General features: G+C 48.7%; 1 protein-coding gene and 1 pseudogene across 2 annotated transcripts in view; both read left to right on the top strand.

Moving 5' to 3' along the window:
• Positions 1-916: 916 nt before the first annotated feature.
• On the top strand, positions 917-1,496 carry LOC141572693 (large ribosomal subunit protein eL28 pseudogene; annotated as a pseudogene).
• A 7,689-nt stretch (positions 1,497-9,185) lies between these two features.
• MED26 (mediator complex subunit 26) overlaps positions 9,186-13,600 on the top strand; it is a 44,921-nt gene continuing 40,506 nt past the window's right edge. The window contains exon 1 of one of the 2 annotated variants that reach the window (XM_019736952.2): positions 9,186-9,513. In XM_019736952.2, the coding sequence (XP_019592511.1) occupies positions 9,442-9,513 (72 nt within the window). In that variant the 5' untranslated portion in view covers positions 9,186-9,441. The remainder of the gene's footprint in view (positions 9,514-13,600) is intronic. The other variant, XM_019736958.2, reaches the window with a different exon arrangement.

Here is a 13,600-nt window from a genome sequence, read left to right on the forward strand (position 1 = left end):
TTATTGTGTGAATTGGCGAAAAGTGGCAAAGAGGATGATGGCAGAAAGGACGATGTCCTGGGCTCTGTTGTGTACAGAGTACAACGTGGAGCCCTCCGCACCTCCCTGTCCTCAGCTGTGACATGGGGACAGTGAAGGAGAGAGCCCTGACACGTGCCTATAACCTGCCTGGCCTGGGGCAGGCAACACATGGTGGTGTTTTCTTCACTGTTATTACTTTTATTAAACGACACCCTCAGCAGGGTTTTATGAGGCTTCCATGAGACGGTGTGTTGGCTTGGGTTGCCATAACAAAGTGTGACAGACTAGGTGGCTTAAACAACAGACATTTGTTTTCTCACTCTTCTGGAGGCTGGCAGTCCAAGATCACGGTCTGGAAGGGTTGAGGTGAGGCCTCTCTCCTTGGCTTGTAGACGGCCACCTTGCTCATGTGGCTTTGCTCAAGGTCCTCATGTGGCCTTTCCTCTGCATTCCTGGTGTCCGCCTTTTACTAATGAGGATACGATGGGTCCACCCGTAGTTACTTCTTTAAAGACCTTGTCTCCAAATACAGTCACACCAGGGGGTTAGAACTCCAACATAGGAATTTTGAGATGATGCCATTCAGTCCATAACAGATGGTCAAGGGTCTGGCCCACAGTAGCTGTTCAATAGCTGTTAGTTCATCTCCTTGGCTAATAGTTTCCCTTGAGATATTAAAAAAATTTAAAACTTCATGTAGTCTAGGAAGGCTGACCCTGAGAACTGCTTCAAAGGGACTTTGCCTCCTGAGGTTCCACAGTAAAGTATTTGGAAGTGGATGGTGGCTTCCACCCCAGCATCTCAGTTTCAGACTTTGACAGCCCCATGAATCCCCTGGGGGTCTTGGCGAAGTATGGATTTAACTTAGAGTGGGAACGCAGGCTGCAATTGTGCATTTCTAGCCAGCACCCAGGGATTGCCTATGCTGCTGGTCCCTAGACCACACTTTCAGTAGTGATGGCCTATGCTGTTCATTAAATAACAACTAGCGCCGTCTCTGGCTGCTGCAACGGGAGGAGCTGTCACCATGTCCGCGCATCTGCAATGGATGGTCGTGCACAACTGCTCCAGCTCCCTGATCAAAAGGAACAAGCAGACGTACAGCACCAAGCCCAGTAATGTGAAGGCCCGCAACTCCTCCCGCTACACCGGGCTCATTCACTGGAAGACGGTGGGCGTGGAGCCAGCGGCCCCCGGCTGAGGTGTGGTGGTTGGCATGAAGCGGAGGTCCGGCCAGCCAAAGCCGGCCACCTCCTGTGTGCGGGCCACCATCAACAAGAACGCCCGGGCCACCCTCAGCAGCATCCAGCACATGATCTGCAAGAACAAGTACCGCCCGGACCTGCGCATGGCCAGCGCCATCCTGCGCAGCCAGAAGCCCGTGACGCTGATGAGCAAGTGGGCTCGCTCCACCAAGAGCTCCTGAGCACCTCCCCCGCCAAAGCAACAGCGCAGAAAGCTCAGCCAAAAATAAATAAGTAAATAATAACAACTAGTCACAAGTGGCTATTTCAGTTTCCATCTCAATTAACTAAAATGAAAACCCCAATCCCTCAAAGTAGCTACATTTCAAGTACATTTCATTGCAGAAAGCTCTAACTGGGCAGCACTGCACGGAAAGGAGAGGGTGTAAGCTTTTTTAGTCAAGGGCCTTCATGAGTTTCCCTGGGGCAGCTATAACAAATGGCCACGAACTTCACAGCTTAAAACAGCACGAATTTATTATCTTACATAGATCTGCAGGCCACAAGTCCAAAATAGGTGTCACTGAGCTACAATCAAGGTGTTGGCAGAGGTGGTTCTTTCTGGAGACTCTAGGGGAGAATCTGTTTCCTTGCCTTTTCCAGCTTTTAGAGGCTGCCCTCATCCTTGATTCATGGCCCCTTCCTCCTTGGTCCAAGCCAGGTGGTGCATGCCCAGCACACAGTAGGTTCTCACTGCTAAGGCCTGTCCTGAAACCCGGGCACCAGAGCCAGTTCCAAATTCAGAACTTACCCCACTTGCCAGCTGCACGTCCTGCATGTGACAGGATACCGCCAAGGCATCTGGGCTGGCGCACACTCATCAGAGTGATATTTCTGTTGCAAAACACCCAACATTCACTCAAAGTTTGACAAGCAAAGACTAAACAGACAAGCTTTGCCAACAAACGGGTTTGCTGCAAAATTAAGAGAAGATGTCGCTTTCAGAATTTGGGGGTTCTGGAATGAATGGTGGGGCAGGATTGCGGGCCTGTGCTCTGCGTCCCTGTCCTGACTCATTGGGGAGTTGCCCCTCCTCGTTAGGCATCAGTTTCTCCATCTGTGACAGGGACGGCTTGAGACCAGGTACTCACCAGGACTTGATTCTCCCTCGTCTCTCTGTAGCCTACCATGTGTTTGTAGGAAATACTTTCTGGAGCATGTTTGCTTCTTGTAGGTTACAACACCATACCTGTGTTCCTGAGAAGTCCCATTGGCTCGTTTGAAGTCTTTTATTGTGGCTTCTATGTGCTTCATCTCCTTGTTTCTTGACACCTGCCCTTTGGCCTTTGTCTGTTCCTTGGGGAAATAGCTCATATCCGATTTGGTTCATGTGTTTCCCTGCAAATCTGGGAACCCTGAGCTCTGGGCTGGAGTTGTCTCCTGCCAAAAATCCAGCCACATGAGTTTGGCGAGGTTACACCTCTAAAGAGCAAGAACCAGGTCACCTAGTTGGATAGTTAGGTGACCGGTGTGATAGGCATGGAGGAAACTTACTTAGGGGTGGTGAGAAATAAGGCTCACCAGGAACATGCGCAGTGCATGCGTATGGCGTGTATCAGCATGTGAAAAGTGTGATGTGGTGTGTGATGAGGACCTTGGCAGACCAAGGGCTTAGGCGAGATGAAGTGGGCGACTACCGAGTCTTTAGAGTGGGGGACAAGAAGATTTCAAACCCCGTGTCAGAAAGAGCCGCCTGGAGCAGAAAAGGCCAATCTTGGGTAAAAGCTATAACAAATTTGTAGTTTATCCTGCAGTTCCTTTACTAAGAAAACAAATGATGACTTTATTTTATTTCTGTAGACACTTAAATGAAATGTTTTATCAAAACCATTCACTAGAGAATTAGAACAGTTACTGATTTTGGTTCTTTGCTTCATGAGAGTAATTGAGGGAATATAAAACTGCACTAAGCAAAATAATAGCCTCTAATCTAATAATCAGACGATTACAGTGAAATAATCTAATCACCTGAACGTCCCAATCAAGTGATTAGATTATTTGAACATTTCAAATAGATGACAATATTTTAGCAAATTTTTTGAGGTCTTAAAAAGAGAAATAAAACAAGAATAATTTTGTGACTACAAACCAAAAACACAAAATGAATTTTATAGTTTCCAAAGTATATTACCTGGCTTGTCTTTTGAAGAATTAAATATGAAAGGAGATGAATACAAGCATTCCTGTAGCTTCTAGAAAAAGCATGGACAGCAGTGGAAACATGGAATCAAAAGAAAGTTGATCTTTTATTTCTTTGTGTGTGTGTGTGTGTGTGTGTGAAGGTTATATGTGCTGTGTTGTTTTTATATGTGATTATTCTTTATCCTGTGCTTAACTGAATTAAGATCATTATAATAGAAAAGATAAAGTCAAAAATAAAAAATTGCTGTCTGGGTGCGTGTGTATAGCAGATTGGAGGAGAGAATAGTCGGCAGGTGAGAGGATTGGGGCTCAGTTCAAGAGGACAAGGAACACAGGAGACACATGGCCAAAAACAAACATGAGGCAGGAGGGGCACAGGAGTTAAGTAGTCATGAAGTGCAGAGAGAAGAGTGCAGAAGCTGATCTGGCCTGGAATCCCAGCTGCCCTACTGGGGTTAGAGGCTGTGGGTGAATCTTCACTCTTCAACCTAAGGCTCCTCGTGTGTCATTTGAGGATCACAGTAACAACTGTGTCTCAGTTAGCTAGTGCTGCTTAACAAATGACCCCAATACTAAATAGCTTAAAACATCTATTATTTACTTATAGTTCTGTGGGCAGGAAATTGGACAAGGCATGTACTTGGTACCTCAGCACGGATGGCCCGGATGGCTGGGATTAGGCGAGTGGGGCTCAGCGTTCTGTTTCTGGGTTTCTCATTCTCCTCCGTGGAGGCCCTGGGCCTCTCCCTCTTGTCATGTGTCCCTCCAGGACAGTCACCAGATTCTGACATGGCAGCTCCATGCTCCCAGGACTGCAAAGGCATATGCTGTTGGGCTGCCACTTTTTTTTCTTTTTTTAAACAGTTTTATTGAGATACAATTCACATACAGCTCGCCTTTTTAAAGTGTATGATTGGTTTTCGGTATATTTAGTGTTATGCAGCCGTCACCACAATCTAGTTCCAGAACATTTTTATGACCCCTAAAAGAAACCCTGTACCCATTAGCAGCCGATTTGAGTTCTCCTCTTCCACCCACCCCTTTCAACTACCAATCTACTTTCTGTCTTTATGAATTTGCCTGATCCTGACATTTCATCTAAATGGAGTCATATAAGATGTGGCCTTTAGTATTTGGCTTCTTTCACTTAGCATGATGTTTTCATCCACATGGTAGCTTGTGTCAGTGCTTCAATCCTTTTTATGGCTGCAGAATATTCTATTGTATAGATGTACATTTCGTTTATCCACTCATTTATTGATGGGCATTTGGTGTTTGCACCTTCACCTATTATGAATAGTGCTGCTGTGGACAGTTACCTGGACAAGCCTGTGTGTCAGTTTTCTTGGAGTGGAATTTTGGGTGGTGTGGTAACTGCCAGGCCTTCTTTAAACTTTAGTCTGGACTGGGCAGGGCGTGGCTTCCACTGCATCCTATAGGCTGAAGTGAGTTGCGGGCCCCACCCAGAGTCAAGGGGAGGGACTGACATAGGGCCTGACTGTCCAGAGGGTTCCTCAGGGTCCTCATGTGAAGCCCTTAGTGGGGAACCTGACATGTAGTAGGTACTCAATAAATGTTATTCTCTGTAATTATTATTACTAAGAATAATACAAAACTGGGGCAATAGGGAAAACACAAACTGTTAGGACTTAGATCGCCATCCATCACTCAGCCTGACAGCAAATCCATCTTCCGGATTTGGGAGATTATGGGCACACTTGAGATTAGCGTTACCTGAGTCAGAAGATGAGAACCTGAGGCTACTAGAGGTCAGGATAACCCGGCACTGGATGATGACCCGAAGGCACCACAGGTTCATGCTAAACAATGTGGAAGTGCAGGCAGAAGTATCGGAAGAAGCATCACCTGTCCTACCCGTCAGAGACAACCACTGTAGGTATTTTGGTTTCTTCCCTTCCAGTAGTTTTTCTATGCATCATGTACATAAGTATATATATTAATAAAAGTAAAATTAAGATCATAATGTATATATATGTTGCATTTTATCACTTAGTATTAAGTTGGGAGCATTTTTCCATGTTTTCAGTACTGGTTTTTAATGTCTTTATCATCTCTCTAGCTATCTGTTATCTAGCTATATGTCTTTTTATTTATTCTCAAAGTGTAATCTACAGTAATATACAGCTTGGTAAATTTCTACATGTGTAACCACCCATAAGACCGCTACCCCCATTGGAGTTATCGATTCCTTTGGTCTCTCTCAGTCCATAACCTTCCCATTTTCATGAATTGACCCCCCGTTTATTCATGTACTTCTCTATTACTGGATACTTCAGTTGCTTCCACTCTTTTGCTCTTATAAATGATGCTGTGACCTCCCTTGTACATACGTACACATTTATCTGCATCTGATTGGTTCCTTTGGAAAAATATCTAGAAGTTGTGAGACATTGGGTCAGAGGGTATGAGCATATTGGAACACTCTCAGTTGAAGTGCTGCCTTCTTGTCAAACATTTTTCCTGGTCCACCTGTCCAGAAGGGCTTTCCCCACCTTAGGGCTCCTGCTGCACTTCGCTCGGACAGTACAATTAAAATATTGTATTACTGGGACCCCAACTTGATTCCAGTGCTTGGCTTCAAAACTAGATCCTCAGGAGAAGGCTTTGTTCATGTTTATATCCCATTCGAAAGCACGTTAAAAATTGTCCCGTCTGTCTTTGAAAGTCTTCCTAAAAGCAGTGACATTTTTTAGGGGCTTTTCAAAACTGTTGAAATTGGTTTCACTTTTAAAGTAAACAGGACTTGCTGCAAAGCCAAGCAGAACCCTGAAACCTCTCTCTAGGTACTTCTGAGATCAGTGATATGGATGAATGAGTTAATAGGAGAAAGTGGTTTTTAAAAATTTCCACCAGACTGTTAAACTCAGAGCAAACATATGGGTCAAAGTGAGGTGGTGGATTTGCTCACGTTTGTTTTGCCTATCAATCACTGGACCGCTTACATACATCATTGGGATAAGTCCAGTAATTTCCTCTCCTTTAAATTGCCCACCTCCCAGGGGTTTGTGTTGAAGGGGTACAGCTGCTTTTCCCTTCAGCAATGAGTCTGCCTAGTGCGTTGCTGCTGTTGCTCCTTGCCGTCACATGGTGTCGCTGTTGAACACTTGTCTTGTGCAGTTGTGGGAGCCCTTGCTAGGCTGCCAACGGAGGAGGAGTCCACTCTCTCACTGCCAAGAGTGCCTGGGCATGCCCTGCACTCAGGTCCTGAAACTACATTCCCTCCCACTTCCATGGCAAGAGCAAGCCATGGACTCAGAGCCACTTCCTCTCCCTAATCTTTGGGGGCTGCCTCACTTAGAGATGAGGCAGCTTTCCCAAGGACATTTCAGGCACAAAAGATCTTGTCCTCTCAGATTGGTGGAGCCAATGGTCTCTGTATCTAAGTTAAGGGACATATCATGGGGAAGAACGATTACAGCACGAGGATTTACGTTGAGCCCCATCTTTGCATAACATTTTAAGTATCTTGAAAGCAGAAAGTCAGCTAGATGAACTTCAGTATCTACCATGGACGTAAGAGAAGCTAATTTTCAAAACTGTTCAGTGGCGATCTGTCTTTACCATGACAAGCATACTTTGTATATACACTAAGTCCTCAATATTGTCAATAAGTTCTGTGACTTTAAGCAAAATAACATATAATGAGACCAGTTTTAACATAGGCTAATTGATAAGAAACGAGTTAAGTTCCTATGGCATCTCATCGTTATAATGAAAATGTCATTTTGTTACATTATTCGAGGACAGGCTGTATGCTAAATATGGAATGAAACTGTGTCCATGTGCATCCTCATGTGTAGAAAGAATTATATTTAATAAAATACATTTTTCGTTATTTATTGAGCCCCCACTGTGTGCCAGGTCTGTGGAACTGAACCGCATGTTTGGGTATGTGTATCCAGCTGCTGTGTATCTGATGAGACATTCACTTACTTCACAAATATTTAATAGCACTTTTCTATCTACTGGGGACACGGAGTTGAGTCGGTGCCCTTGTGGAGCTCATAGTCATCTTAATGTTTCTTCTTAGTTTAAAAAAAGCAGGTAAGTTGAGTGCTTTCCAGAGTTTTCTTAAGTAACCTGACCCATGCAAAACAAATGGCTTATTCCCTGATTTAAAAAAAATAAGATATTGTACATCTAGTTAGAAATTTAAGAGAGAGGCAGGACCGGATTATACTTGGGGGAGAAGCTTGTTTATTTTGCTTATCTGAAGTGAGTAAGAATATCTCTAAGTGGGCAGATTTCCAACTTGGAGCATGTACACAAAGCACCTCATGCTAAAGAGAGTAACTGAATGAAGTATTTTGCCCGTGTTTATTTTCTTCTACAAGTGTGATGTGAAACTTTTCACATGTGCAAAAGCAAGCAGCCACAACCACATGCGGAAACAGCCGTTTTTGCAAATAAAAATGCTTCGCAGAAGCATGACAAATGCAAGACTAACAGGTGTAGGACAGATCCAAGGCGCACATGCGGTTCTCATCAGCTGCCTCTCTTCTGTTTTAAATCTAGGTCTTCCTGTAACAAGGAAAAGTTATTTCTCCTGAGGCTGCCACTAATAATCCACTCAGCCTGCCTTTCCACCCCTTGTCTCATAACAGTATTTCTAATAGAGCTTCCAGAGAGAGGAGACAGCAATGAAAGAAGGCATTAAGGGGGCGGGGCAGAGGATGGGGGTACCCTTAGAATTGACATTAGAAGTTCTGGGTTTAACCTGTAACTCTGGGTGACTTTGGGCCTCAGTTTTCTCCTTTGAGAAATGTTTGGTTCAGAGAATGAGGGTTTCAATTTTCCAGCCTCTCCACGCCAAGCAAGGTAGAAGGGTCTTTTAAAGCAGTGGATGTCAATAGGGGGCGATTCTGCCTGCCAGGGGACATCAGACAATGACTGGAGACATTTTTGGTTGTCGCCACTGGAGGAGACGGTGCTACTGGCATTTAGTGGGTAGACGCCAAGGATGCTACTCAACATCCTACCAGGAAGGCCCTACAACAGTGATCCAGCCCCAAATGTCACCGGGGCACAGGTGTGCAACCACGGGGTTGGATCACGGGGCTGGTTTGGGGGCATTCCCAGCTGGGATGGCGGCTCTTCGGAGAGGTGCTTCTCTGTCTCATGTTTTCGGGACCTGGGCCAGCGAGGCGCTGCAGACCCCCGCCCTCTGGAGTGAACCAGAGCCGGAACGTCGCTTGGCACCCCTCGGTCAGACCCAGACGCGCGCAGCATCACAACGTGGACATCCATCTTCCTCGCCCCCAGGAACGCAGATCGAGGGGGTGGGAAGGACCCCCCCAGGCTTGGAAAACTTGGCAGCTTCTCCCGCCCGCGACCCTTATCACCTCTGTCAGCGCAAGGAAGGCTTTTCTTCCCGAAGAGGGGTGCTGTCGCCGCCCTCCCCGCCCTGCACAGCTGAGGGGGCACCCGCAGCGCCGAGTTCAAGGACTCCGCGCGCACCTCGCGTTTGGGTCGGGAACTTCAGCATCCCCAGCCCGGGTGGGGGCGGGGCCTCCAGGCGGCGACCGTTGCCCCGCCCAACCGTTTCCCAACGGCTCCCCGGGCGGAGCAGGGGATGGGGACTGCGCGGTGGGCGAGTGCGCCTGTGCGCGCATGCGTAAAAGGAGCGGGGTGTGACCCAGGCGTGGCCCCGCCCAAGCCCGGCGTCTCCGCCCGCCCCATCTCCCAACCTCCTCAGCGTGGCGCCGACGCTGCGTGCGGCGCGGGTTACCCAGAGTGCTCCGCGCAGGAGCAGCTCACTGGAGTTTGGTTCTCGAGGCGGCGGCAGCAGCGGCGGCGGCTCCGGCGGCTCCTCCTCCTGCGGTGGCGGCGGCGCCCCGGGCCCGAGCCCCGGCTCCGGCTCCCCTCTCCGCCACCCCGCGCGCCCCCTCATCCCCCGGCGCCGCGGGGAACATGAAGCTCCGTTCCCGGAGGCCGGCGAGTGAGTGACCCCCGTCCCCCGCTTCAGCCCGCCCGCCCGCTGGCCCGGCCGCTCCCCCCCCGCCTCGCCCAGGCAATGACAGCGGCTCCGGCGTCTCCGCAGCAGATCAGGGACCGGCTGCTGCAGGCCATCGACCCCCAGAGCAACGTAAGTACCCGCCGCGCGGGCCAGGACCGAGGCCTCGTGGGCCCGGGACCCTCCTCCTCCCCAGTGCCCCTCACCCTCGGGGTTCCCGGGTACCCGCCCGAGGCCCACCTTCCCCCGAGGGCCGCTGCCATCCCGGCCTCTCGTCCCCCGGGCCGGGGCCCGGGGCAGGTCGGGCAGCCCGGCGGCGCTCGGTACGTGAGGCCGAGGCTTACGTGCGGCCTGGGCGGAGGATACAGACGGGAGCTGAGGCCAGAGCTGTTCCTTCCCTCCTGCTTGAGTTCTACGACCCTTGCTGCTTCTGTCGGAGCTTGCCCGCCTCCCCTTCTCCGGAGACCTGAGACCCCCCGGGAAGCCCTCTCGACTGGGGGAGGGGAGGGAGAAAGACTGTGGAGCAACTGGTGGCTGGAGTATGACTCCGGTAGCCCGTGCCTCCGGTGTCTCGGCCTTCTGGGTGATCAGGGAAGTCCTCCTTCCCTCTTCTCCCTGCTGGAAGCACCTTGGCTTCGGAAGGAAACCCCCGGCCTGCTTTGCCCCTAGCCGGGTCCCCAGGGCGCGCGTGGAGAGGTCCCTTCGGGTCTGCGAATGGACATGTCTTTGCTGGGTCCCTCTTCGAGTCGCTGCCAACGGAGGATGATCTTGGGGAGGGTGGGATCCTTCATGCTGCTTTTCTGGGCCTAACTGCCCATTGCGTCTCTGACCAAGCCAGAGCCCCACTTTTGGGTAGGGAATTAAAGGTGATTGTTTTCTCTCCGGTTCGCTCAAGAACCCTATTTCGGCTGTCCCTTCCCCCCATCTGAAGGTTCTAGCCAGGTGGTTTTTGACCTAGATGACAGGGTTAACCCCAGGGTGTCGCTTTGTCAGATGACCCTCCATGGAGGCTGCTGTTTGCAGAGGGATCTCCCCTGTCCCCCCTCCGTGTGTGTAGGGGAAGACTCATTGTGTTCTCACATATTCTCCAAGGGGTTGTTGGTGATAGGGGTCATCATTTTCCCCTGTGGCAGGAGCAGGTTAAGCAGTAGGAGGATGACATCCAGGTATGAAGTGAGCCCCTGCATTTGCTGGGAGACCAGGAAGTGGCCACTGAAACCACTTTAACATACTGCAGATGCAAGAAAAAATTGTCTTGGGTAATTTTGGAGGGGTTGTGATAATTGTAAGGCTCTGATTTCTCTATCATAAGTAATTCTCTTATTCCTGGTCTTCGGGCCCCATTAAGATTGGCTGGGTGGAAATTGCCTTTAACAAATGTATACATTTTTGTTAGGACTTTGGGGGTGGAGTAGGCACAAGCTATATAAAACCTCCTAGAATTTTTGCAGGAACTGGTGCCGCTGCAATTCCCAACACTGAAATATTAGAGGATAAAGCAAGTGACATGAAAAATATAGCCTTGGTGACTTTTGCATCTTTTGTCGAGTCAGAGTGCAATTCTTGAATTCCATGTGCTTGCTTGCCTTCTGGAGTATCTGAGAGTGGCTGACCTATTAGCACTGATCCTAATGCCACCTAGGAGAGCTTTGGGATCAGAAGGCGCTTTGACATCAGAAGGTGCTTTGACAGGTGGTCACGATGTTACAGATTAGGTGGGCAGTGACCTCAGGGGTTGTAGTGTTGTCCAAGGCTCTAATCTAGAGGGTTCCTAGAAGTGGAGGAGGAAGAGGGGCTAGCCAGAAGTAGGAGGAGGGAACAAATCTCAGCTTCGTGTACCCTGGTGTGTGCAGAAACATTACACTCAGATGAGCCCATGGCTGTATTACATAGCATGGAATTCATGTTTCGTGGGGCTTACTTTGGGCAACTCTAGCGATAGGTGTGCTAGAGCCCTAGTAACATAAGTTGATAGAATTGGGAAATTGTCTCTTTGAATATGAGCGATGAGGAAAGTGCCTCCTTTAAATGCTGCCATTGTTAGTGTCCGTGAGCATTGTTACTAGTCATTTGACAGGAGTGTGGCTTGGTTCAAACCGTGTATAGAGACTTAGAGATGTGGCAGAGTAGGTTACTGATGGAGAAGGCGCAGCCACAGCGCTGCAGTTTCTTAACGATTGACCTGGGCCCAGGTGAGAGTGAGGTAGCTCCAACAAGGCATTGCTGCCGCACGGGCGCTCTTCTCTGCTTTGCCCAATTATGAACACTTCTGGATAGTTGGTTGACACATATTTAAGATGCTCATGAAAAAAATGGGGACAGAGTTGAAGAGCCAACACTAAAATTAAACCTCTTCTGAGAGAAAATACAGAGAATTGTGTCATATAAAACTTACCTTTATGGACATGCAATTATGGTTAACAAACAGCTTTTGCTTGAAAAATTAATGTCAAGCCACTGACCTAATATCCACAAGTATCTGAAAAGTTAGGGAAGTAACAAAGTCACATTTACTGAGCATCTCCTTGACAAAGGAGTTCTTAAGAGCAAAGTTGTTTTTTGCTCTAAATTCTAGCCTCTGGAGTATTTGAATTTCTATAGCAGCAGGTTCTGAGTTAATTTCTGCCAACTCAGTACTGAAGTAAATCCTTTACACTCCTTTTCAGAAAGCAACTAACAGTTTTTCAGAATAGTTGAAATCTTATTCTCTCATGGTACGTCAGCCCAGAGTGTTGAAAATCTGAAGTGCAGTGTGCGCATTTGTTCCAGCTTAATCTTGCTTGGTTGTGGATAAAGTTGAGGGCAGTGTCTTCTCCTGCCCAGAAATCAGAGTCACTCCCCTGCAGCTCAGTCTTCTCAGCAGGTGATTAGGTTCCTGTTTGTATGGGACACTCACTGATTCACGCAAGTTCGGGCTTTGTCTTCCTGACCAGAGTCAGTCTTCATGAGCACGGTTCGTTTATCTTCTCCCTCAGAGCAGAAGCATTAGGTGGACCTTCTAAGTGCTGGTTAAATTGACTCGTAGAATCTTTCTTGAACCTATGACTGAGGAGCTACGTTTGAACCCTTGTCACCACAAAGCCCTTGTGACTGCTGTAGGCCCCAGAGTTCAGTCAGGGAATATTGTAATGCAGAACTCTGTAGAGCCACAAGGAACGGATGTTCGTCTGTCATCTGAGAAAAGTCTGTCCCCACGACAAGCGGAATAACAGCACAAGGCAGGCCTTGCTCAAGGCAGGTGAGCGTCGCTGTATTCAGAGCAGGGAGAGCCCCGAGAAGCCACTGTGGGAAGAGGAACTTGAACTTGCCCTGGACAGCTGTGTAAATGCCTCCCAGTGGGCACGCTCTCCAGCGAGAAACCTTAGGAACCATGTTCTTTCTCGCCGTTCTGCAGACACCAGGTACCAAGGGGAGGTGACCTTTGCAGAGACACATGCAAGAAGGATAATTTTCCCACCTAGGAATTTGAAGGCTGAGGTGCCGCTTAGCTTCGCTGCGCTGCAGGTTCCTCACCTGCAAAGTGGGACTGGAAACTGGAGGACATGTCCCGCCAAGCTCCTTCTGGATCTGGGGTTCAGGGTGTGAAAGGGGCAGCCGAGACGAACGTGAATTGTTGTAGAACGTTTTTATTTGAATGCCACGTGCATGGTGTGAACTTGGTAAAAGAACACAATTCGAACAAAATGCTCCCCAGAGATGCACACCTCACGCGGCGCGGTGCGGCAGCGTCGCCTGCCTCTCCCGCAGCCTGTCAGGGAAGTGGGCCGAGTGACTGGTCCCCCCTTTTTGCACAGTGACACGTGCTGCTTAGTGTCTCCTATGGCTGAGAGAGGACAAGATGCTTTTGTTTCTTTCTGACTTCATGTGAGGTGACCGCCCTAATGTTAGGGACTTACCCAAAGTTATTAAGTGACGTGCTTCCAACTCTAAACGCCACCACTCTGCTCTCAAAAGTGGAGAGATGGCTTCTGAGGTGGCTCAAGAGGACAGCATCTGTGAGCTGGTAAGAAAACCTGGGGGAGCCTCTTCTCTCCTGCACAAATTTATATGTGATTCCCAGTTCAGTTAGATTTACCTGTGATAGATCGCATGGGTTGATAATATCAGGCAGCTTGTTCCAGAAACATCTTAAGGTTTCTGTCAGGGACGGAGAGAGTCCTGGGCCAGACCACACTGGTGTGGCAACTGCCCGCAGACATGGACCTTTTCATGAGTCTGT

This window comes from Rhinolophus sinicus, linkage group LG07 (genome assembly GCF_036562045.2).
Source record: "Rhinolophus sinicus isolate RSC01 linkage group LG07, ASM3656204v1, whole genome shotgun sequence".
NCBI lineage: Eukaryota > Metazoa > Chordata > Mammalia > Chiroptera > Rhinolophidae > Rhinolophus > Rhinolophus sinicus.